Genomic DNA, 24,117 nt, shown 5'->3' on the forward strand with positions numbered 1-24,117 from the left:
GAAGAGCCCGCCAATCACGGCTCCTACCGCGGTCCGAATCGTTTTAGCGTCATTGCAGTCTGCAGCTTACTCGCACTCTATCAGTACATCGCATGGAACACCATCCACCCTTTGGAGGGGACTGGGGTGAGACTGAGAATAAGGAGCAAGGAATTCAAATATTGCATTCAAGTAGAAAAGTCTAATCTTGCATTATATAAAAAAAATCTAGATAAGTAGAGGATTGTCGGATATATATATCGAAAGTCATAGAACAGAACAATACTGCATAAACAAAAAAGAAGAGAAAGAAATTACAAAGGAAAATTTAATACAAGCGTCATCTATGCACGGAAAGAAAGAGCCTTCTTGGTGAACCGTTTTGCAAACTCAGAGATATCCTGCGCCCTCTTGCCAAATTTGGGTGGCGACCAGACCGGAGGACGCTGCCATGGGAGAGGGTCAACCGCTTGCTCAGCAAATGGCCGTTGGTCGAAGGGCATGCCCGTGACATCCTCTGGTGTGCGCAGAGCAAGTTGTACCACATCGCTAGCCAGGGAAAAGCCACTTATTTCTTCTCTCGGTCGTTGCCAGCCTTCCTTGACAGGCAGGCGCTCTTCACTGAACAGGATCTTGACGAACTCGGCCGACGTCTTGTTCGAGCGGGGGTCTACCATGGTGCGGAAGTACTTGATGGTCTCGCCGTACGTCGTGATGATCTGCTGGTCCTGGTAGAGGAAGGTAGGGTTCTTCTCTCGCGATTCAAGTACCCGCTCATACCGGGCCGCTGCAGCATCGTTGAGATCGATCCACTGCTTGCCCTCGAAGTGACCGAGGAACTTCTCCAGGGCAACTGGATCGATGGTGTGGCCGTCGCCTCCGAGGTATGCATCTTTGCGGGTGAGGGATGCATCGTGCTCGAAGATGTTATGGCGGTTCAGCATGCCGTAATCGAAGCGGCCCGATGCAGGGTCGTCAGCGGAAAGGACAGCCAGTCCGGTGACAATGGTGGCGAGTTCCTCGCTGAGATGGAAGACCTCTTTCATCAGTGGGATCACTTCGTCGACGGTGATGTTGCTTCCATTGCGGTTGACGAAGCCGTGGTTAGCCAGACTGTTCATGGCCGGACATCCACAGCGAAGATCCCCAGCTACTGCTGGATGCCATTGATTGAAGTCGAGCTCTGCCTGTACAGAGCCAGAGAGGAAGAATACGGACAAAAGCCCAAAGAGAGCTGCCTTGAACATCATTGTACAGAGTAGGGCTGTGGTTTGGAAGAAAAAGATAATGAGACTGTTGCTGTTGTTGCTGGAAGAGAAACAATGGCATCCAGGCGATGAATGCCCCGTTTATATAGACCTCGAGGTGCTCCATCTCTTGATCCTATTTCCATCTACGAGGCAGCGCTGATAGCCGGTCCACACGAACCAGCACTGCTGACACCGTATTCCAGTGCGCCTCGAGTGGCGATGAAGGCCCTCGAGCATGATGGAAGCGCCCATCGCCCGTAAAGTCCACGCTAGATGTGATCTGAGAATACGAAGGGGGCCGTTAGAAGAGTATAGTTTGAGACAACATGGGGGCCACGCGACAAAAATGGCACAAGTAGGCGAGAAACAAGGTTTCTGCACGATTTTCTATAAATGACAGTAGTACTGCCACAAGGCCGGAGACGAATAGGAACCATGGCATTTCGAACTGCGGCTGCTTTCTCGAGCTAAGGCCAGCGTGCCTGAGTATGATCCCTGCCCTCAGGTGATGGGCTGGCTGTCCATTCGCCCTGAGTGCGCAGGCTATGAATAGAAACCGAGCTTGTCCCTGCGCTGTGACCTCAGCCGCAGCACTGGGACGAGGCAGAGCGCATGCAGAGAAACCTGAGATAGAAACAGAAGAATCAGCCGGTGACAGCCCCCAAAGGGCTGATCTAGAGCACTATCTGGGTTATGCTGGTGCCGGAAGGGGTGGTATTCGATGAGAGACGAGGCTGACAGCATTCCGATGGCTGAGTGGAGCAGAGAAATTGGTGAAGACAAAGAAAGGCCAAGAATGTCCTTCTGAGAGAGCCTTCTGCCCCGTGAAGTGTTGGTGCTGCAGGGATTGGGTCTTTGTGTGATGCATCGGCGCTTCTTGTTTGCGCTCTCCGTCCCCTCGGCCTGTCTCGCTTCTGCTCCTTTTTTCCTCCTTAAAACCTGGAATTCATCCTCTGAGCTGCTCAGCTTCTAATTTCCTCTTCCCGTCATCTTCCATCCTCCCTTCATCCGTCATTTCCACACTACAGTAAGACCACTAGCCTGCGCCTACGCCCACACTTCAGCTGACCCTTGACAGTCGCTTTGGATTACCAATACCCTCCAAACCATAATGGCTCTTTCTCAGCACCCCGGCCTGCAAATTGGCGCCAAGGCCTTTGCCCTCATCGCCGTCGGGTTCGGCGTCAACGCTCTCTTCCGCCCTGAACACGCCCTTAGCTTCTTCGAGTGGGAGATGCCCACCACTCTCGCAGAAAGACAACTCGTCGAAAGTCTCCTCTACGCATATGGCGTCCGTGACATCTTCTGGGGGTTCGCCACCTGGATTGCCGCCGCTTACGGCAACCCCAAAACCGCCGGCTGGACTCTGGTGGGAGGCAGCGCGGTGGCATTCGCTGATGGGATAATCTGCTACTCTTGGGGACATGGCCAGTGGGGTCACTGGTCCTACGCTCCTATTTTTACTTTGCTCGGGGCTACCTTGTTGGGTGTGTTTGACAAGGCATAGACATGTGTACTGGTTGACGACGGCGACTGGCGTCTTGTGTTGGTTTTGAAGTATTACTTGAAGCGAATGTTCGAGAAAAGCTAGAAGAAATACAAAAAAAGAGAATAGGATCGTGCTTCGGCACTATAATGATCAACTGTTGATGTTCAGTTCAGTAAGGAAACCCGGCGCACAGCACCTGGCAGAGCCGTACTACCATAAGCATTCAATCCCCGATCGTACAGCGAGCAGATTCACCCTTAGAGTGCTTACCTACATAAGGCAGTGCGACATCTGTATTCCAAAGATTCTGTACGATAAGAGGTAGAATTTGCTATAATATCCACCATGAACGTTTCAGCAGAGCGGAAGGCTGTCTATCTAGTGACCGGTGCAAGCCGCGGTAACAAGTCCAGGGCTTCTGCTGAAAGCACAGTTTCATCTAACGATAATCTAACAATAATAGGTCTCGGAAAAGGACTTGTCGCCGCGTTTCTCCTGCGTCCGAATAGTATCGTCGTCGCCGGCCTTCGCAATGTGGCCTCCCAAGCAGCGACGCTTGATGCGCTTCCCAGAGGACACAATTCCGAACTGATAGTCGTCCAGCTAGACTGTGCCTCGCGAACTGAACCCGAAGAAGCAGTAAAATCTCTGCAGCACGACCACGGAATAACCTATCTAGACGTGGTGATCGCGAACGCAGCCATCGCCGCAAACTACGGGCCAGCTTCCACCATGCCTCTCGAGCACCTAGAAGCACACATGCAAACCAACGCCTACGCCGTTCTTCTTCTCTTCCAAGCCACTCGACTCATGCTCCAGGCAGCGGGGGCGGAAAACAACAGACCACCGCAATTCATCTGCATCGGCGCGCCAATCAGCACGATCACCGAGCTGGAAAGCTGTGCTCGGGCACCACTGACAAACTACGCGCTCTCGAAACTGGCAGCGTGCTACCTTGTGCGAAAGTTCCACTTTGAGAATAAGTGGCTGCTAGCGTACATTATCGACCCAGGGTATGTGTGAAAACCAAGGCAGGGCGAGAGAAGGCCCGACGCTGCCCGACTCCCAGGCCAAGCATGCAGGCTGACCAGAGCAGACATATCCAGTCCGACATGGGCGCCCAGGCGGCCAGGCTCTTTGGGCGCAAGGAGGCGCCGACCACTATCGAGGAGAGCGTGACTGGAATTTGTTTCAGGGTATGTTACTTTACCTTTTTGTGCTTTTCCCTTCAGCAGTCTTGGAGTAGTGCTGATCAGAGCTAGATGGCCGAGGCCAGCAAGACGACAACTTCTGGACGCTTTATTCTTTTCTCGGATGGCTCTGATGTTCCTTGGTAGATTTATCTGATAGCTACAAATATTCATCAAGAAATTAAAAGTGAATATCCTCTTTCTCCAGAGTAGATAGACGCAGTGTAACTTTCGTTTCATTTCAGTATCATCCAGTACGCCAAGCTTAAGAATAAAGAAATAATACAATAGAACCTATGAAGAATAAGCAAGATACGCTGATACCAGGAAGTAAATCTACTAGCTTTAGAAATGCATGGACATCGTTTACAGTAGCCTGTTTCTCCGCAGCAATCATGATACCTATTGCGCATCGGGCAGCGAGCTCGTCTACAATGTAGCCTGTAGCCTGCAGCCCTTGTATCGTTCGACTCGTTTAACGGCTTGTCGGACAGATGAATCAATGCCATTGTTTCCGGCCAGCCAAGGGATCCGCGAGCAAGTGAGTACTAAAATGGAGACTGTTATACTCAGGCCTGTCGAAGGATGCTGATAGTCTCCGACGAGACAGCGCGCAGTCGCTTGCGCAAGTCGTCCTCTAGGTGAGACAACGTGGTGGATGACAAGGGCGCCGCTGGGATTCTGGCCAGCCCCGACAGTCCGCCCCCTGAGTCTGGCACACTGCTTGAGGCGGAACTGGAGGTGCTGGTAGAATCGGCGCTGAGGGAACGGTGTCGGATGGCCTCTAGTCGACGTCCCACCAGGGTGACCAGACGTTGTACGCGGTATAGCTCACTCAACACCAACTGGGCTGCCATCCGGCTTTGGTGATGGCCATCGACGCAGTAGCTACCGACAATAGTGGGTAGATGCAGCACTTGCTCCTCGAACGACGCCACTGAATGCCGACGAGTATCCGAACCACTGCTCCCTCCACTCACCCAGCTGAAATCGTCATCCCGTATGGGGTCCGATGACCGATCTCGAGCCACCGCAACATACCAGCCCATGACTTTGAAGACAATAAGCGAGACCAGGGTGGCAACATACTCGTCCTCCGCACAGCGGCATTCTAGCACCGTCTGGACCGTGCCCAGGATCTGCTTGTTGTCCTCGATGACTGACTCAATCGTGCAAAACTTCCCGGGCCCGTCCTGACTACCAGGCCTCTCGCAGCTGGCCTGCGCATTCGGAAACAGTCGCATGAGAATGTCCAAGCAGAGTGCCAAACAACAAGGATGAGCCTTTGCCGCCGAGTCGGGCAGCGGGAGGCGTTCCGGGCCCTCCAATTCGTGCATGAGAGAGGAGGATGGATCGGCGACCGATAGTTCGCCCAACCCATGCGCATGCAGGTCGGTATCCATGTTATCGGGGCCATCGAGCTGCGAAGGAGATAGGGAGGCAAACAGTTGCCCGATATCGGTGTTCACGGAGAGGAGGGACGAGAGATCGGTGGAGCTGGATGCATTCGGCGAGAGAATTGCGTTCCACAATTCAGAGTCGCTCGGCGGGGACTGCAGATGTGTTGGCTTGGGTGAAGGTCTGGTTGTGATAGCTGGTGAATGTGCGGTGACAGCTGGTAGGGCTTGTTGGGGAGGCGCTGGAGTGCCCCCGATGTCTGCTCGATGAGGTGGTCTGGTATGGTTCGGTGTGCTCGTACCAAGGGAGCAGTCAACCGTCATTGTCCCTGTCGTCGCCGTCGTCGCCGTCGTTGTCATTGTCGTTGTCGCTGCCATTGTCGTCGGTGGCCTCTCAACGCCAATGACTCGAGTGCGGCCAGTGCGTCGGGACACCATATACTCGCAAGGGAGGCCACGTCGGACGCATCGGCCACATGTGGGCTTCTCCTTGTCGCATTTCACCTTGGACTTGGAGCAGGAAATGCAGCTCTCGCGTAGCTTCCGTGTACCTTGCGCTCCACCGGCACCTGTAGAACGCGAGGGCACATGTTGCTGGGATACGGCTGTGGACTCCATGAATGTTGAATAGCATAAAACCTAGAAGATCCAAACCCGCAAAGAGAAATTGACACGCGAGACACGACTGCTGCTGCATATTGATATATACCAGTCATATGTGCTGGACGTCAGGACTGGGGTAGTAAGCTGTGCTGTGACCGGCCAAGCTCCCGTGGTAGCCTTGCTGGCGGGGATGGAAGGGCACGATATCGGCTACAGGGTGATACGAGAATACCAAACTAGGCATTCATTTGGTAACTGCATTCAGGGATTGTGACCATCCTGGATTGCAACCTTGGGATTGAGCAAGAGTATGCGGGGGCCAAATGCGGCCTCTCTGCATGGGCCTGTCGGTGTTATCCTTAGCGGGCTATATTTCTCAGCTCCAGCAACTACTGACGATGATCGGCTGCACTTTCTTCATATGTGAGCAGATTTGCTTCTTACAAGCCGCCAAACTCCCCCTCGGAACATTGTCCCAGACAGGAGGGCGATTCTTGGAGCAAGTCTACATCCTTCATCGATAACGGCCTCCTTACCTCGTCAAGTCAGAGTACGTGCAGCCCTGTGGAACACGCTTTGAAATGGGTAGCACTGGACCATCAAGCTTTCTGCAGCAGCTCGTGTTACAGGTGAGTATCTTCAGAGTGATCAACCCCTTGCGTTGGAGGGACAAAGTCTCTTCCTCCGACTTTCGTCTCTGTATGAAGTTGCTGACACGTTACCGAGTCAAGGCGCAAATACTGGCCAATCTACAGTGGCTATGCGAGTTCCAAGTGTTGGCCTGCATCCCGCTGGATGGAGAGGTCGCCTTTGAAGAAGTCGCCGACATCAGCAATGTACCGGTGGATCATCTGCAGCGAGTGGTGCGTTTGATGACGACCGCAGGCTTCCTTCGAGAGCAAACTAGCGGGCATGTTTCTCACACTGCCTTGTCAGCCTCATTTGTCACGGAGCCAGATCTCTTGGACGCAGCGCTATTCCTAGCTCAAGTTGCGGTACCGGCGGCTTTGAAGACGTCCCATATGGCGCATCAGTCCGCTCCATACAGCCATGACCAGCTGTCAGCGATGGCTGTTCAGCCGGAGGGCAGGCTGATGGGCCTAGCCGGGGATTTCGATCCTTCTCAGCCCAAGATCCACCGCCAGTTCGCAGCTTATCTGGCCCACGGGATTCTCGACGAATCCTCCGCAGTCGATGAGGTGCTTAAGCTGATAGACTGGGATGCTATCGGGGCAACAACGGTGGTTGATGTACGTACTCCGTACCCAATTGCAGCTTACTGCACGAGGCCCTTACCCTTCCATACATGCGCTCACCTAGCCATATGGTGCATCATATAGGTCCACCCCCAGTCGACGGCCACCGTCGCCAAACTTGCCGCACTTGCGCCCGCTGTCCAATTTATCGTGCAAACGAGTTCCCCAAGCAATGGCCATTCGGGATTGATGACGGGATCAGATGGTGGCAATGGCGGCCCATCTTGGATGACTTCGCACCTACCAGCCTCGATCGGAAATCGCGTTACGGTACAGACGCGGCCAGCGGCGGCCTCGCAAACGGTCCTCGGGGCAGCTCTATACATTCTGCGAATTCCTTCACCATCCCCAGGTCTTTCGTGGGCGACCATACGCAGTCAGACCATTTTGGAACTGCAGGCTCATCTCCAAGTTCTTCGCGCACGGTCGAGTTCCCGCCTTATGCTAACTGTTTTGGTAATTCCCCCGCCTGGCACTATCGACCAGGGAACAGATGCAATGGTGCGCGTTCGCGAACTTTCCCTGCTACAACTGACCAACGAGCGACTGCCGAGTAAGACAGAGATCATCGACCTTGTAACCAGTATAAGAGACTTGGCGGGCGGACTAGTCCTCAGCCGGGAAATCTACGCCCAAGCCAGCGCAGCAACCGGGCTGGAAGTGAAGTATCAACCATCGAATGAAAGGGGCCGCTGATGGAGGGAATGCATCATTGGCGTGGTTCGGCAGTGAGGGGGGTGGAGGGGGGAGCAAAGAGGGGTAAGCAAACAGGATATTAGTGAGGATGGGGCAGTGGCAGGGCTAGCCATACCGAGCGTGGACTTGATTGTTGATTATGAATGCTCACATTGGTTATGGTGCAATATGGAGTCATAAGTGTCCTGCAGGTGCGATCCTCTTCCGGTAGTGATCTGCGGATGGACCCGCGGTGGATCAAGAGCGACAATACAGGGCTGCGATTGGTGGAGACCCGATTAGGCTCGACCCGGATTCGACCTGAAGATTCGCACTTGACAGTCAGTCGACTCTGGGTAAACCTTACTTGGGTTGGCACGTTCATTTTCTACTTTGGGACGCATCTCTGCCGTGTACACTGCCATCCAACGCGATGCAGATACTTGGTCTATTATTGGCACAGCACTGATAAGCTCGCGAGCATGAAGCGACCTCCATCCTTGTCAGTAAGTCTGCACTGCCCCGCAGCTGATAGAGTTCCTGCCTAGACGATCCAGGCCTTGGACCCTGACACCAGACCGCGACCAAACAGATTTGCTACTCTACTTTAACTCATCGAGACCTCTGCCGCCTGTTGGTGAATCGTACTTTATTTCTTTTCCCTTGGTTTCAACACGACCCACAGCGGCTTCTTGTCCCACAGAATCCAGATTCCCTGCTCCGCCAGCCAGTCTGCGTCTTTCATGCGCGCCCGGTCCAGCTGCAAGTCAAAATGCCACAGGACATGGACCAGAATTAGCCTCATTTCTGAAAACGCTAGTTGACGACCAATGCAGTTGCGAGGGCCAATGCTGAACGGCTGCGAGACCTCGCGGTGATCGTTGGCGAACTCGCCCTCGCCTTTCCATCGTTCCGGGAGAAACTCGTCCGGACGACTAAAGTTATCGGGAGACCTACACGCTGCAAACTGCTGGACGGCGACAGAGGTCTGTGATTGTTGGCCTCGGTCAGCGAGCGGAACCGTGACACTAGGGTGAGACATTGGTGGATATTGAACACTGGCTTACCCCTCCAGGAACCCACTTTCCCGCAATGAGTGCGCCTTGCGGACCAACAATGCGATTGCTCTGCATTGGCACCGGCGGGTAAAGACGGAGCGACTCCTCGAGCACGGCCTGCAGCCCCTCGATGAGTGTAACGGTCTGCGGATCGATCTCTGCAGGACTAGAAAACCGGGACCGAACGCGATTGGTGAGTTGCTGGAGATACTCTGGGTTGGTCAACAGTAGCCATATGCAGCCGCTTAGCAAGGTCGCCGATGTCTCGCTGCCCGCCAGGACAATCGCGCTCGCATTGCTGACCATTTCAGCCCGGGACATTGGAGGCTCGCCATCCGGCTTGTCTGCCAGGACTGAGTCCCACAAATCACCTCGCGTGGCAGCTGCATGTTGCAACCGGCGATCGACTTTGTCCGCCGTGAATTGTGCATTCCGCCGACGCATTTCAACCAGATTAGCAGGAGCAAGCAGGCCGAGTATTCCAGTTAATCGGTAGCGACGCAGAGCATTGAGGATGGGGATCGCTTTGACGTTTCCTTGAATCGAGGCAATCCAGGGGTGCGTCTCTGCTTTCTCCAAGCATCCGAACGACTCACCGAAGGCAAGATCACCGATTATGTCGAAGGTGGCCCAGTTAAACCAGACAGTCATGTCCGAAGATTCAGTCGAGCATTTCTCGTGTAGCCGTGCGATTAGGCGATCAATATGCCGCTGTATCATGACTTGCTGCGCACGCAATCCTTTGTCTGAGAAGGCGTGGGCCAGAAGCCGGCGATACCTGCGGTGGTGGGCGTGGTCAGCAGCAAGAATGCCCGGGGCGCCATTGTGGAATGGAGGAAGATGCATGGGATCCTTTGAAAACTCCGGGTTCGACGTGTAGATTGGCTTCGCGGCCTCTGGTGCGATGTATGAGAGTTCATCTGGCGCAATCCGCACGACTGGTCCATATTGCTTGTGCAGTTTCTGGATGTCTCGGACGATGGTGCCACGAATGGTGCTTCGCAGATATGGAACTCGCCAGACGGCCCACCACCATGGCCCTGGATATGCTCGTAACGGGTGCAACCATAACCGATAAACAGCGGTGCAGAAGAGGCCGGCAGTCTCGTATGGTTAGCATACTGCATATTATGTGGGAAACAACTCACACCCAAGATTAACCCCCATAAAAGCTTCGACAGCTCTAACAACATAATGAAGTTGATATAGAGATTGAAAAGACGGTAGAATGGATATTGTAGTACGACGTTATTTATTAGATATCGCGTCGGGTTCCCCTTCGAAAGCCGAACAGTATATTACTCCGAGAGCTAACAAGATATAAATGTGTATAAACCACCAGCAAGGCCTTCTACTAGAAAAAAGCGGATGAAGTGTAATTATGGACCCTCTCGACATCGAATTCGATCTATCCACCCTCAAGGGAAAGTCTGCCTTCATCACTGGTGGTGCATCGGGCCTGGGACTGGCCACTGCACAGAAATGGGCAGACGCCGGGGTATATGTGACAATCGCCGACATCCAGCAGCCCTCGTCCACCCTTCGCCCTAGTCACACAAACTACGTACACTGCGATGTCACTAGCTGGGAGAGCCAGGTAGCCGCCTTCAAGAGCGCTCTCGGCTTTTCCCCCGCCGGGTCGCTCGACATTGTTGCTGCCTTTGCTGGCACGGCCATCGCCCCTGGAAACCAAGTCGACCATGTCCTCGCTGCCGGGACCCCCAGCTTAGAAGTCGATCCACCTCGACCAAGCGTCCGCAATATCGAAGTCAATCTAGTTGGAAGTTACTACACTTCATGGCTGGGATTATACTATCTTCGCCTCCCGGGGTCTCAGCCCAACGAGCCAATTGACAAAAGCCTACTATTCTGCGCCTCGATCGGTGCATACATGGACAGCCCGAAGGCATCTACCTATCCCGCAAGCAAATTCGGTGTACGCGGTCTCTTCCGAAGTACGCGTGCCCAAACGCAGCAGCTGGGTGTGCGATGTAACCTCCTCGCACCATGGTTCTTTGATTCGCCACTGATTGCACCGATCAAGAATGCAATGGCTGCGAGGGGCATTGATATGGGAGAGGTGCTGTCATTTACGACTGTTGAGGCTTGTGTTGAGGCTGCTACCTATTGCGCTGCTAGTCCGGGGTTACACGGTGAGGCCTTTTAAACCATTATGAGAATGGGCGTGTACTGATCATGTTATACAGGGCGGGCATTGGCTGTGCAGCCAGAGGGCACGTTTGATCTGAAGGATGATATGGAGGACGGATGGGGAGGGGATCAGATGCGGCCTATTATGCAGCGACGACGGGATGCTGGGTTTGATGCTTAAGATGATGACTTATCTAGGTTACTAGGTTTGAATGTGTAGTTTGCTAAAACTCAATATCATATCCAACTGTGCTCCCATCTTCGCAGACTTGCTGGTATAGCTCATGGACTCTGTCAAGGTTAGTATAAGAACGGTCTTCTAATTCGTGGAACGCTTACTCGTCGTGACTGGGATGCGTAAAAAAGGTGGCCAGACTCTCAGAGTAGTCTACTAACACCACAACCCCCATATCGAACCCCTTTGCCATATGCGCTGTGAATTCAAGAGGCGACCCAGCTTGAAGGGATATCAGACCTGGAACTTTGCCGACCATTGCGTGTGCAAGAGCCTGCCACCGATGAATTTGTTTAGGGTCGGCATCGTGTTTGAGCTTGAAGAGAGCTGCCAGTTGTTAGTCGGGCTATTAAGGCTGATATTCACATACCAACATGATAGACGGGCATTCTGAATGGCAACAGGGTTGACGGATAGCTACTGTGAGACAATGAGTTGAATACAACTATATCTGCTGATTTTCCATCTCACCGAAATACTTTGGCTCGGTGAGCGATGGTAGAGATATTAAACCCTCTTTTGCTGTGGTTTGTATGGGACTATCAACTATCAAAATCGAACAATGGACACTCAACTAGCAGATTCATGGCTCCAGGTAGAGGTCCCGGCCATATATACTATACAAGACTAACCGTGATAGTTTGTTCGTGAACTGGGATTTTCACCAGTCCTGGACGGGCCATACGAAAACCTCATGCAGGGATGGGGAGCAATATTCGGCAAACTCATGACACTTTACAAGTTTCCTCCACCAGACTTGACTGTGCAAACGGAGGATAAGATTGTCAACGGCATCAGCACACGAATTTATGTACCACCCGACGTGATTAACCCGCCGGTTGCACTCTACTTTCACGCAGGGGGATGGATCATGGGCGGCGTGGACGAAGAGGACGGATTCACCCGCGCACTCAGCAAGATAAGCCGGACCACGATACTGAGTGTAGGATACCGTCTCGCCCCGGAGTACCAATTCCCGACCCCCCTCGAGGACTGCGTGAATGTAGCACAGTGGGCGCTGGAGACATACCCCGGCAAATCCGTTTCGTTCATCGGGGCATCAGCCGGAGGAAACCTCGCCTTCAGCACCGCCCTCTCTTTCGTTGACAAAGGACTAGGCGACCGAGTGCAAGGCGTAATCGGAATAGCCCCGGTAACCGTCCACCCAGAGGCCGTTCCCGTGGAAAAACGGTCCCAGTATACTTCGTATCACGAGAACGACCGAGCCACGGTCAACACCGACTCGGCGATGCGGACTTTCCTCGACTGCTATGGAGCACCGCCTGAGGATCCTCGGCTTTCTTGTCTGCTGCATCCACGGCTCGGTGAGCTGAACAAGGCCTACATGGCGATTGGTGGGGCGGATACACTGAGGGATGATGTTAGGTTGATGAAGGAAGCGCTGACCGACCTTGAGGTCCCTGTGCGATGCGACAAGTACCCTGGGTTTCCGCATTTCTCATGGCTGTTTCCTTCGCCGGTCCTGAAGGAGCATCAGGAGGAATTCTTCGGTAATCTGATCCGTGGGATTCAATGGGTGCAGGAATGATTTGTCAGTGAAGGCAGTAGTAGTTAGGGCATCGTGATAATTGACAGTTCAAGGTCAAATCAACAATGAAAGTATTTATTAAGATGGAATATAAATCTAGTCTTCGGATTATCTGAACTGGCATTTTGACGACTTAATTTGATACTAGACGAGGCGTAGGTAAACAGCTACCGGCGGACGCCCAGGGCAACCGCCAACACGCAGTCGTCTCCATAACTCACACTCAGTTGAATATTGTCGAGACCGGCCTTCTGCGCTGCCAGCAAGGCATCTCCATGTAGCTGAACAACTATCAGTTATTTACGGTCTAGTGTTGTTTCTGAGTACGTACCACCACAGACGGCGCCCCTTGTGAGCGTATGATCTCTATCTCCCTCATCGCAGCCCCTGCGCCCTTGGATATGGTTTGTAAACACTTAAACACGGCCTCTTTGGCACACCAGCCGCTAGCGACGGCCGTGCGAAAGTCTCGATGGCCCTGCAAAGATTGTCGTTCTTGGTTGGTGTAGTTGCGCTGGAGGAAGATGGCGTTCTCGTGCGCAGCAAAGGTACTGAGTGTTACTGTATCAAGGCCAACTGTTGATGGCTGGTCTGTTACAGACCTTATTCCTCGATGTTGGACCACAACAGAGCTATCATCAAACGGGGATGATGGGGTTTGCGTGACATGGTAGAGACCAGTTTTGGGATCCTGGCAAATCCGGGCAGATGGGTTGAGCAGAATCGAATGCATCGTCGCAGGGTCAAAAGGAGGCTGTGACTGCACACGGACAATCTGGCCGGCTGTCAACGCACGGATATAGGCTCGTTCAGCTCGCGAGGTGCGCTTTTGCATCCGAGTCTTGTATGCTTCGAATTCATGTCGGGACTGCAGTGCGAGGAAGTATCGGGGATGGACGCCAACCATTTGTCCCTCCTTCTGCCCAAACCCACATGAATTGAGCAGAAATGCCATGACGCCTTTGGTTTGGATATTCCGCGTAGGAAAGCACAAATGGTCAAAGTCCCGTAGAGTAGGGTCGATATCGTCCGCATTGCGGTTACCAGGTACCAAGCCCGAGTCCAACACCTGGAGGCACCCATTCAGCATCCATGCAGCAGCAGGGGCCTTGGGATGGCCCGTGATTGACTTTTGGCAGATTGCCCACAGCGGACGACCAGGGGTGCGGTTGAGGTGGGCCATTTCGCGCTGGATCACGGACGGTTCGTTTATATCGTTTGCCGTAGTCGAAGTCCCATGCAGGGAGGCGAAAGCAAGATCGTCAATGCCCAGACCCCAGCGTGATAGTGCTAAACGCAGCGGAGCAGGTCGGTTTGAACTCTCTCGTGCAAAGGTGAAGATACCTTGGCCGGGGGCGGGCACAGACCGACTGATGCCATCCGATGCCATACCGCTGCCAGCGATAATTCCATAGACTGGAAGACCCATGGCTAGGGCGACATCTCCACGACAGAGCAACTGCACACCGCAGCCCTGGGATTCGATGAAGCCGGCACGACTGGCGGCTGTAGGTCGCGACATTTCCGGGGGCTCTCGGCCACGCTCCTGCTCGCCCTTGACAGACACCGTCGCGTTCATGCGTGCGAAGCCGGCAGACTCCTCGGGCTGAAGGTCATCGTAGCCACCGACAAGACATACCTTCGTTTGACCCGCTCGGATGGACTCAGCCGCAGAGTCAATAGATTCTAGGGCAGTGGCGCATGCCCCTACCGGTGTCTTGATGGGACCAGCTGCACCCAGCAGCAGCATGTTAACCCAAGCCGGCGCGGTGTTAAGATATGTCTCCTGGAGGGCGTCGGATGGCACGTCCTGATCAAGGGCAACGTCATGATAGAGTGCACGCGTGCTTACGACGCCTCCCATCGACGAGCCGACAAAGTTCCCCAGCTCTGAGAGATGGATGTACTCAAATATCTCCATCGGATCGGACATGCCTGCACTGTAAAAAGCCTCTGCAACACAACAAAGCAGAACGAGAGAGACCGGGTCGACCTGGTGTACAATTTCTTGCGGTATGCCGTAGTTATCTGGGGACCACCCCGTTGGCAGTTGGCCAGCGACGCCTGGAGCAGCCATAATGGATTTAGGAACACGGATGGTGGCACCCTGTTGCACCTGGACTCGACAAGTACCGCCGTCTGTCTTGCCCAGGTCTCTGACATTGCTACCATGACGCTGGCGCAGGGCGTCAGCATTCGCCCTCGTCGTCTCGAATGGCGGCATATCCTCCTCTAAGACAATCTCCTGGAAAACCTCTCTTTTGTCCGAGGGCAGTGGCCGAATTCCCGTGTTAGATCGGATGATGTCCCCGTATCGCTGCGGAATATCAGAGTCAGCAACTGGCTGTCCACTCTGCGCGTCGAGCCATCCGACATATTGGCTATTGGGGCCTTGCTTGGTGGCATATCGGATGAGGTTCATGAGCCATGCCATCTCGACGTATCCAGCTGGCGAGAGATGACCCTGAGACTCCATCTCCCAGCGTACGCGTGCACTTCCCCATGGACCCAGCTCTGCGAACCCGACAACGACGACTGCATCTGCTGACACAAGCTCTGGGTCAATCTTGGTCTGCAAGGGCCGCAGCTCGGAGTCATAATGAGGCAGTCTTGGGAACCCAACGCGCAGAGAAACTCGTGACTGTATGGATATATCTTTGGAGGGTTGTCGCCCTCGAGCCTCTCGCTCATCCTCTTCTGCGATCGCTCGAGCAATCTCGGCGCGTTGGTGGATATTTGCTCGGGCAGCAGCGAGATGGACAGAGGCATCACGCCAATGCCCCAGATTCCCAGAGAAGTCTGCCATGACCGGCGCATCCTCACAGTGGGAAACCCATTGCGGAGTCAGCAGCAAAGTAATGAGGTCGCCCATCTCCTGTCCAGAGAAGGTCAAGATGTGGCCCTCCGTTTCTGCTGTCTCGGCGACAATGTCATTACTATTCATCAAACCAGTAGATCGGGTCCATCCAATGTTGACACCGCATATCGAAAGCTCCTCGTCCCAAGACTCAGAGTGGAATCGATGCAGTAGAGTCTCGAGCCCGCGTTTGGACTCGGCGTATAGACCGTCGCCCCCTAGGATGCCGTGGTTGGGAGACAGTGGAAGGACGACCTGGGTTGGCCGGCAGCGAATGTTCCTCCGCCGCTTTTGGGTTCCCACAAATCCAAGCAGGCGTAATACATTGACTAGCATCAATCGGAAGGCTGCTTCGTTTCCTGCATCTAATCCGTCAATCTCTGCTCCGACTTGGCTTGCGGCGGCAAAGGGGATGACAGCATCCAGATCAAGCCCTAATTGGCCATAGATGTACTCGATCAGGTTCTCGCAATCAACAACGCTTGCCTGGTTAAAGGGAACAAGGTGGAGCTGTGATCCACGGCTCCCGCACTCATCATACAGCTGCTTGAAGGATGCCGCGGCAGCAGAGGGTTCGCGACTGGTGGTTATAATGACCCTGGCTCCCCCAGAGAGTAGTCGACGGGCGACGCAGTATCCGATGGAGCCGGGGCTTGCCCCAGTGACAAGATAAGTTTGTTCAGCGAAGGAAACCCCCTCCTGGCTTGCGTGGGCCAGGCTATCAAGTAGCTCCGTTGTGAGGTCTGTTCCGTTAGATTGGGCCACGCCAGTTTTAACATTTGCCTGTATCCATCGCGTGAAGAAGTCTACGAAGCCAAAGGTCTCACGAGGGGTTTCCTCGCACTGAATCTCTCCAGCAGGAGCCACCACTGTATGCGGTGCTTTGGTTAGTAGGGCACCCAAGCGGACGACAGAAGGCAGATGAAGGGCTTGGGTGAGGACAGGAACAAGCCCCCTTGCAACTGGGTGCGCCTGTGCAATTTGAACAATAGTAGAATCTGCACGTTGGACAAAGCGATCTCGTAGCTCTTCGGACAATGCCGCGTTGTTCAGCTGGCAGAAGTCGAACAGCTCTTGTCGAGCTGAATTCCACCAGTCGCGATACCAGCGCGTTTTACGGTGATCAAAGCGAGGCGAGATACGACCCAGGAAGTCATCGGAGAACTCGGAAGTCCAGTTGTCCAACTTAGTCTGCAATTCTGTCACTATAGAGTCGTCTGTCTCTGCGGCGAGCCCAGGAATGCCTAGGTACTGTCGAAGGGCTTCATACTGTCTGTGTGCTAGCGCCTTCACCCCGGGAGAATTCCCATCGGGGGGTTCATTGTTCTTTGAATCGACAGACTGTGTAGCCTGGGTACGGGTTGCTCTATGCAAGAACAGACCCAAGGACTGACCGTACGCCTCAGTCAGACTGTCCCAGTATTCATGGGCCACCTCCAACGAAGGCAATCGAGACTGGGGCTCAGCCGCCAACGCATCGACCAAGACTCCAGTTTGCCGATGCAAAGGAAGGCCCCAGACATCGGCCATACGCGCACGAGCTGCAGGAATGGTCATCCGGGCCGGCATCTTCGCACTGAAGAGTCGCTGCAGAAGGGCCACCGAAGTCGGGCCCAGTGGGACCTCGCCCAGCGCAGCATCCAAATCCGCCAGTGAGGCATCTTCTGCACGATCTGGCAGGGCTGGAAACTCGTGTCCGAGGTCACCGATCAGCTCGTTCTGTAGCGTCGACTTGCCGCCACACAGATCCTTGATAGATCGGCTAGCATCGATTTCGCTTGCCGGCCTCCGGAGCTTACGAGCAATCAACGCCCTAATGATTCGTATGGCAGTCAAGGGCACATCTGGTACAGTCCGGACGGTAAAAGCCTCCGGACCCTTCACAGGCTCTGGGACTGTGCTGGACTGCGGTGTTTCGATTACAGGTTCGTCAATGCTTGAATCCTCGGTAGTCTCATCGTAGGTGTAGAGAAGCTCAGGTAAGTTCTGCGTACTGGCCAGGAGCTGCACGTTGGATCGCAGATCTTTATTTATTGTCTTTTGTACCATTCCTAGAAGCGTCTTAGCCGGTCCAAGTTCAACCAGGCGTTGCCTGTCCCTCAGTAGACTCTTCTGTGTTTCTATCCTATACGCCATTAGCAGAGCGTCGGCCAGCCCCAGGAGCCGCTTACCATTGTACGGGAAAAGCGAACTGATGCCTGTATTCTGTCAGCGTTTTGCAGAGGTAGTGAGGCTGGTCCATACGCGAGAAGCTCGATTACCAGCTCGTAGGCAATCGCCTGTTCCATTGTGCGAATCGCCATGGCGGATGTTCAGGCTACATCCAGCTGTGTAGTGATATTAGCAGGTCGACCACTAAAAGAACTAAAGCCCGCCTGGACAGTTCAGATGCCCAGTGTTGGTCATCGATCTCCGATGTCTCGTACGCCGAGTAGGTGCTGACAGTGTCTCAGCTGTGGGAATAGTGGGCAGCCGCACAGTATCATCCATGATATTCTAGTTGTCTGATAGATATCTTGCCCTGGATGAGCTAGAGTTCGATACTCCAGCGAGCGGGAAAGGAATAATGACACTATCCGAGCTTTTGACATCTGCAGATTCCGGCAGACTGCGCTTATACAGTTGCTGCGGTGGACAGGGCCCCAGCAACCTCACAGGTCTCGACGATTTGGTCCATCTGGTACGAACATATGGAGATCGCGACCCAATACGACACTTGATCGACACCTCTTCCAGCCATCTCGAGCTCCTTGCGTCTATTCCACATCGATCTCCGTTCTTCTCTGGGCGTGGATTTCCATTACGCACATGGCTCGACGACTTTGCAGCAACAGCACCATCCTCTGACGAACTCGCTCTTTCGCCGTTTAGTTTCCCCATCAACACCTTACTTTCCCTGGCTCACTATGCACTCACTGCGCACACGATTGGTGTTGATCCCGGGCAGCTTCGGGACCGCCTGCACGGCGTCATCGGGCATTCCCAAGGAGTATTTGCTGCCACAGCAATTGCTCATAGCGGCAAGGGGTGGCCGGCCTTTTACAATGCAGCGAGCCTTGTATTGAAATTATCATTCTGGGTTGGTCTCGAGTCTCATCTTGCTGCGCCAGGTAGCACTCTATCCGCCGAGGACGTGGCGGACTGTCTACAGCATGACGAGGGCGCGCCTTCATATCTCCTGAGCGTGACGGGCTTGAGCCATGACCATCTACAGCGTCTTATACGGAAGGCAAACACCCAAGACGTACAGTTATCGCTCATCAATAGCAACAACAAATTTGTGCTGGCCGGGACACCGCAGGCCCTCCGGGATATATGCCTTGCAATTCGTACAGTCAGTGCGCCGCAATCGCTTGATCAGACCCGAGCCCCCTTCACACAGCGTCGACCGATCTCTGACGTCCGGTTTCTCCCTGTCTCAGCTCCTTACCATTCTTCGCTTCTGGCATATGTCGAGCCGTACGTGGTGGATGCCATTAAGGGCCTCCGATTGAATGGCAGCGACATAGCCATACCTCTCTATGCCCAAGTGAAGGGCAAGACGCAGAACCTGCAGGACCTCAAAGAGGACGTCTTATCAGCTTTGATCCGTGCTGTCACCATAGAACAGGTTGATTGGCCTGACGCATGCCGCAAAATGGACAGTGCTACCCATGTGCTTTCTTTTGGGCCTGGATCTGTCGGAAGCCTGGTCCAAGATGTCTTGGAGGGAACTGGGGTCCACGTAATGAACCTATCAGGGCGTTCTCTATCGTCATGTCTAAATGCTCTTAACTCAGTATCTTCTCTGCCGGTAGGACAGAGCTGGGGTCACAAGTACCGCCCACGTCTGGGTACATCGAACTCAAAAGAGGCCGAACCCTATATTGAAACGAAGATGACACGACTATTAGGGCTACCACATGTCATGGTGGCAGGAATGACTCCGACAACGTGCTCGCCGGAATTTGTCGCTGCCGTCATGAACGCAGGCTACCATGTTGAATTCGCCTGCGGTGGCTACCACCATCCAGAGACCCTGGAAGCAGCTCTTCGCCAACTCGCAGCCGCAATCCCATTCCATCGCTCGATCACCTGCAATGTCATCTACGCCTCGCCAAAATCCCTCACCTGGCAGATAAACCTCTTACAGGATCTGATCAAGGAGGGTCTGCCGATTGATGGGCTGACAGTTGGTGCTGGCATACCCTCGCCCGACGTTGTTAGGGAGTGGGTTGAACGGTTGGACCTCTCTCATATCTGGTTCAAACCTGGATCTGTCGATGCCATAGACCGTGTCCTTGCTATTGCTCGTCAGTACCCAGGTCTCCCCATTGGCCTGCAGTGGACCGGGGGCCGCGCAGGGGGCCATCACTCATTTGAAGATTTCCACCAAGCAATTCTCGACCGTTACAGCCACATCCGGAGCTGCGACAACGTTATCCTCGTGGCGGGTAGTGGATTTGGGGGAGGGCACGATACATGGCCGTACCTCACCGGCTCTTGGTCACAGGAGCTGGGATTTGCTGCGATGCCCTTTGACGGAGTCCTCCTAGGGAGTCGCATGATGGTGGCTCATGAGGCCAAAACGTCGCTGGCCGCGAAGCAGTTGATAGTCCAGGCTCCAGGGATTGTTGAAGATGATGACTGGACGCGCTCCCAGCATGAAGCCATCGGGGGTGTGATTTCAGTTGTCTCTGAGATGGGACAGCCGATCCATGTACTGGCAACTCGAGGGATGCGTTTATGGCATGAGTTTGACAGGAGGTTCTTCTCGATCAGGGACCCTGAGCAGCTCCGGGTGGCACTGAAGAAGCATCGGGAGGAAATAATCAGTCGTCTCAATAGGGACTATGCGCGACCGTGGTTTGCAATTGCAGACGATGGAAGGCCGGTTGAGATGGAAGACCTCACCTACAAACAAGTGCTACATCGACTCTGTGGGCTCATGTTCGTGGAGCGCCACTCGCGCTGGATTGATCAGTCCTACCTCGTCCGTGTCCATGACTTTGTGCGCCTTCTACATGCACGGTTTGGTACTGGGATGTCCCTAAGCAACAGTCCTGCTGAGCTCAAAGTGGCGTTCGATGAGGCATACCGCACTCATGCGGACGAAGTCTTGTATCCAGACGACGCGGCATTGCTCCTCTCCTTATTTCGTCGACAGGGCCTCAAGCCAGTACCCTTCATACCGATACTCGATGAGAGCTTTGAGACCTGGTTCAAGAAGGACTCCCTGTGGCAATCGGAGGATGTCGACTCGGTTCCCGAGCAAGATGCCCAACGCGTGTGTATCATTCAAGGCCCGGTGGCCGTACAACATTCTAAAGTGTGCGATGAACCTGCCAAAGATATCCTAGATGGAATCCGTGACCCGCACACTGGCTTCCTAAAGAATCAGATTTTGGCTAGTGGGGAAGATGATATGATCAGCGCCATAGTTCAAGACGCCGACGTCTTACCCGGCATCCATGTATCCCACGACGGCTCGATCTGCCGTTATCAACTTACGGGCCCAGCTATTCCTTCTTCTAGTGTCATCTTGGATCGGTTGACTACAGGCTGCTCTTGGGGACGTGCTGCTCTCATCAGCAAGCATGTCCTGTTTGGTCGACATCGCGTAAAGAACCCCATCCACGACGCTTTCCAGCCATGTATCGGGGATATTATTGAGATCAAATATGCCAGTGGCACACTAAGCGAGATGACACTTTATCATACTGCAGTTCAGAAAGGCGGTTCCAACGACATCCGTGGTGCATTGGAAATCACTCACCTCGATGCTGATACGATTTCGGTGGCCCTGATAACGCACTCGGTTCAAACGGTGGCAGGAAACCGACCAGCCCTCGAATTTAGGCTGAAGCTACTGGGGGGAGGCATGGGCCAGCCAATTATCCAGCTTGATCAAGAGACCTACCTTGGTCGGGTTCGCGATCTGTATACGGAACTATGGATTGGACCTGCACCCTGCCCAATCTCAGCCGGGCTCAATTCAGAGTTCAGTGATGGCCCTGCTGTGATTATGCCCGAGTCTGTACAGGAATTTGTGGCTGTCATCTCTCAATCCGGGCCAGCTCGCAGTCAGGCCTGGAGTGCACAAGGGCCAGTAGTTCCCCTTGACTACGCCGTCGTCCTGGCTTGGACTGCGCTCACCAAGCCCGTGCTGCTTCCAGCGCTCGATGGAGACCCTCTTCAGCTTCTTCACCAGTCCATATCGCTACGGCTGGCCCGTGGTGTCTGGCCACTGTCTGTCGGCGATGTAGTGCAGACAGCCTCTCGCATAACAGAGCACACAATCACCGCCACCGGGCAGCGTGTCGAGGTTTCCGCAGAAATACTTCGTGATGCGCAGCCTGTAGTTTACCTGCGAACTACTTTTGTGATCCAGAGGCGTACCCAGAGGGCGTCCCAGCAGTTCCGTTCTGTCCACGAAGCAGAGATGGTGATGCATATCAGCTCTCCAGTCCAGCTGCAGCTCCTCATTAGCCGCAAATGGCTGTTCCTGGACGTGGCATCTCACGAAATCCTTGGAAAACGCCTGTTATTTCGGCTTAATACCCAGACAGTATCCAGCACGAAAGGCACTCCCAGCTCACTACAAGTATCCGGCCTGGCCACATTGCTTTCAGAGCAAGCCTCAACCAGGACAACCACGGGAGCCAAGGTTGGCCGCGTATATCTAGAAGAAGAGGACCACAATTTCAATCCCGTCATGGACTTCTTGAGCCGACATGGCTCCCCACTAGTTCAGAGACAACCACTGCAAAGCCCCGGCTGGACCGGCGATGCCGTTATCCCATTCAGAGCTCCATCACCGAGCAGCGCATACGCAAGGGTGTCAAAAGATGCGAACCCCATACACACTTGCCCTTTATTCGCTCGGTTTGCCGGCCGAGGACAGCCGGTGCTTCACGGGATGCACCTCTCAGCAACAGTGAGACGCATCCTCGAGTGGATGGTCGGTGATACAGAGCGTCGCCGATTCCAAGGCTGGAAGGTATCTTTTGATGGTATCGTCCGGGCATACGATCAGCTGCGTATGGAGGTACAGCACCGCGCAATGGAAGACGGACTGATGGTCGTCCATGTTAAGGTGTTGAATGTAAATACTGGCGATCAGATCATGCATGCAGAAGCTATGATAGAACAAGCACCGACTGCATATATCTTTGCCGGACAAGGAACGCAGGAGCAGGGAATGGGGATGGGCCTATATGGCATGCATAAGGCTGCGCAAGCGGTTTGGGACCGAGCAGAACGCCATTTTGAATCCCAGTACGGTGAGTGTCTTCCCCCCCTTATCGACCACTATATACCTGCTAATGTATTCTCCCAGGCATTTCCCTCCTCCATCTAGTCCGTGATAATCCAAAATCCCTTGCCGTCAACTTTCGTGGTAAACGGGGCCAGCAGATCCGGGCCAACTACCTCGCTATGAGATCTAGCTCGGAGTCTGATAAACTGATGCTTCCTGGTCTGACCGAGACGTCAAGATCCTATACCTTTTCATACCCCTCTGGCCTGCTCAAGTCCACTCAATTCGCTCAACCAGCACTGGTGGTTATGGAAATGGCGGAATACGCACACCTCCAAGCCCAGGGAGTCGTCCAAAAATCCGCCTTGTTCGCCGGCCATTCCTTGGGAGAATACAGTGCTCTCGGGGCCTGTTCTACGTTCATGCAGTTTGAACCGCTGCTGTCTTTGATATTCTACCGCGGATTGAAGATGCAGAATGCACTCCCTCGGGATAACAACGGGCGCACGCAATATGCCATGATGGCTGTTGACCCTTCACGCACTGGAACAGGTATCTCCTCTCCATTCGAAGTAGCTAGCTTAATACTGACACTTTTAGACTTCGACGAATGCAGTCTTATGGACCTCGTTCAGCGTATTGCGCGAGAAATGGGCCTCTTATTGGAGGTTGTCAACCACAACGTCCAATCACGACAGTACGTGTGTGCTGGTCATGTAAGTTCACGAACTATTCATATAAGCTCTATCATAAAGGACCACAGCTAACCGGAGTGCAGATTCGGTCTCTCTGGGTAATGGGCCAGGTTTGCGACAATTTGTCTCTCGCGACCAGCAATAGTCCAGACACCATGGAAGAGTGTATCAGGCAGAATATTGCCAGCAGTCAGACAATAACGAGCCACGAAAGCCTCTCCCGTGGTATCGCGACGATCCCCCTTTCTGGGGTCGATATCCCCTTCCACTCTCAGATGCTCCGGGGGCATATCGATGATTACAGGCAGTATCTGCGGCGCCACCTCCGGGTTGCCGATATCAAGGCTGATGAGCTTGTTGGACGCTGGGTTCCGAATGTGGTAGGGAAGCCGTTTACTCTGGAAATTTCGTATATTCGTTTAGTGCAGCAGATTACACAGAGCAGGGCTTTACATGGCCTACTAGAGCAGGTTGGAGAAAGGCTTTAGTGAACGCA

General features: G+C 53.8%; 11 protein-coding genes across 11 annotated transcripts; 6 read left to right on the top strand and 5 right to left on the bottom strand.

The window, feature by feature from the left end:
• Positions 1 to 323: 323 nt before the first annotated feature.
• APUU_20039A (peroxidase family protein) lies at positions 324 to 1,229 on the bottom strand (the record flags this gene model as incomplete). Its single annotated transcript, XM_041698636.1, has 1 exon — positions 324 to 1,229. One exon carries the CDS (start codon positions 1,227 to 1,229, stop codon positions 324 to 326), a length of 906 nt encoding a protein of 301 aa, XP_041551801.1.
• Positions 1,230 to 2,340: 1,111 nt separating this feature from the next.
• On the top strand, positions 2,341 to 2,736 carry APUU_20040S (DUF4267 domain-containing protein; the record flags this gene model as incomplete). Its single annotated transcript, XM_041698637.1, has 1 exon — positions 2,341 to 2,736. One exon carries the CDS (start codon positions 2,341 to 2,343, stop codon positions 2,734 to 2,736), a length of 396 nt encoding a protein of 131 aa, XP_041551802.1.
• A 327-nt stretch (positions 2,737 to 3,063) lies between these two features.
• APUU_20041S (uncharacterized protein) lies at positions 3,064 to 4,055 on the top strand (the record flags this gene model as incomplete). The annotated part of the gene is made up of 3 exons (XM_041698638.1): positions 3,064 to 3,731; positions 3,815 to 3,914; positions 3,981 to 4,055. 3 exons carry the CDS (start codon positions 3,064 to 3,066, stop codon positions 4,053 to 4,055), a joined length of 843 nt encoding a protein of 280 aa, XP_041551803.1.
• Positions 4,056 to 4,477: 422 nt separating this feature from the next.
• On the bottom strand, positions 4,478 to 5,923 carry APUU_20042A (Zn(II)2Cys6 transcription factor; the record flags this gene model as incomplete). The annotated part of the gene is made up of 1 exon (XM_041698639.1): positions 4,478 to 5,923. One exon carries the CDS (start codon positions 5,921 to 5,923, stop codon positions 4,478 to 4,480), a length of 1,446 nt encoding a protein of 481 aa, XP_041551804.1.
• A 566-nt stretch (positions 5,924 to 6,489) lies between these two features.
• On the top strand, positions 6,490 to 7,860 carry APUU_20043S (uncharacterized protein; the record flags this gene model as incomplete). Its single annotated transcript, XM_041698640.1, has 3 exons — positions 6,490 to 6,537; positions 6,640 to 7,158; positions 7,249 to 7,860. 3 exons carry the CDS (start codon positions 6,490 to 6,492, stop codon positions 7,858 to 7,860), a joined length of 1,179 nt encoding a protein of 392 aa, XP_041551805.1.
• Positions 7,861 to 8,488: 628 nt separating this feature from the next.
• APUU_20044A (cytochrome P450) lies at positions 8,489 to 10,090 on the bottom strand (the record flags this gene model as incomplete). The annotated part of the gene is made up of 3 exons (XM_041698642.1): positions 8,489 to 8,827; positions 8,907 to 10,001; positions 10,046 to 10,090. 3 exons carry the CDS (start codon positions 10,088 to 10,090, stop codon positions 8,489 to 8,491), a joined length of 1,479 nt encoding a protein of 492 aa, XP_041551806.1.
• A 188-nt stretch (positions 10,091 to 10,278) lies between these two features.
• Positions 10,279 to 11,229, top strand: APUU_20045S (uncharacterized protein; the record flags this gene model as incomplete). The annotated part of the gene is made up of 2 exons (XM_041698643.1): positions 10,279 to 11,050; positions 11,105 to 11,229. The coding sequence occupies 2 exons, from the start codon at positions 10,279 to 10,281 to the stop codon at positions 11,227 to 11,229; spliced, it is 897 nt and encodes a 298-aa protein (XP_041551807.1).
• A 43-nt stretch (positions 11,230 to 11,272) lies between these two features.
• Positions 11,273 to 11,672, bottom strand: APUU_20046A (Dabb family protein; the record flags this gene model as incomplete). The annotated part of the gene is made up of 3 exons (XM_041698644.1): positions 11,273 to 11,339; positions 11,388 to 11,610; positions 11,654 to 11,672. 3 exons carry the CDS (start codon positions 11,670 to 11,672, stop codon positions 11,273 to 11,275), a joined length of 309 nt encoding a protein of 102 aa, XP_041551808.1.
• Positions 11,673 to 11,845: 173 nt separating this feature from the next.
• Positions 11,846 to 12,832, top strand: APUU_20047S (alpha/beta hydrolase; the record flags this gene model as incomplete). Its single annotated transcript, XM_041698645.1, has 2 exons — positions 11,846 to 11,878; positions 11,924 to 12,832. 2 exons carry the CDS (start codon positions 11,846 to 11,848, stop codon positions 12,830 to 12,832), a joined length of 942 nt encoding a protein of 313 aa, XP_041551809.1.
• A 167-nt stretch (positions 12,833 to 12,999) lies between these two features.
• On the bottom strand, positions 13,000 to 17,992 carry APUU_20048A (uncharacterized protein; the record flags this gene model as incomplete). The annotated part of the gene is made up of 4 exons (XM_041698646.1): positions 13,000 to 13,113; positions 13,164 to 17,814; positions 17,861 to 17,887; positions 17,934 to 17,992. 4 exons carry the CDS (start codon positions 17,990 to 17,992, stop codon positions 13,000 to 13,002), a joined length of 4,851 nt encoding a protein of 1,616 aa, XP_041551810.1.
• A 263-nt stretch (positions 17,993 to 18,255) lies between these two features.
• Positions 18,256 to 24,109, top strand: APUU_20049S (uncharacterized protein; the record flags this gene model as incomplete). Its single annotated transcript, XM_041698647.1, has 4 exons — positions 18,256 to 22,951; positions 23,008 to 23,478; positions 23,527 to 23,642; positions 23,705 to 24,109. The coding sequence occupies 4 exons, from the start codon at positions 18,256 to 18,258 to the stop codon at positions 24,107 to 24,109; spliced, it is 5,688 nt and encodes a 1,895-aa protein (XP_041551811.1).
• Positions 24,110 to 24,117: the final 8 nt, after the last annotated feature.

The sequence above is a fragment of the Aspergillus puulaauensis genome, chromosome 2 (genome assembly GCF_016861865.1).
Source record: "Aspergillus puulaauensis MK2 DNA, chromosome 2, nearly complete sequence".
In the NCBI taxonomy this organism is placed as follows: Eukaryota; Fungi; Ascomycota; class Eurotiomycetes; order Eurotiales; family Aspergillaceae; genus Aspergillus; species Aspergillus puulaauensis.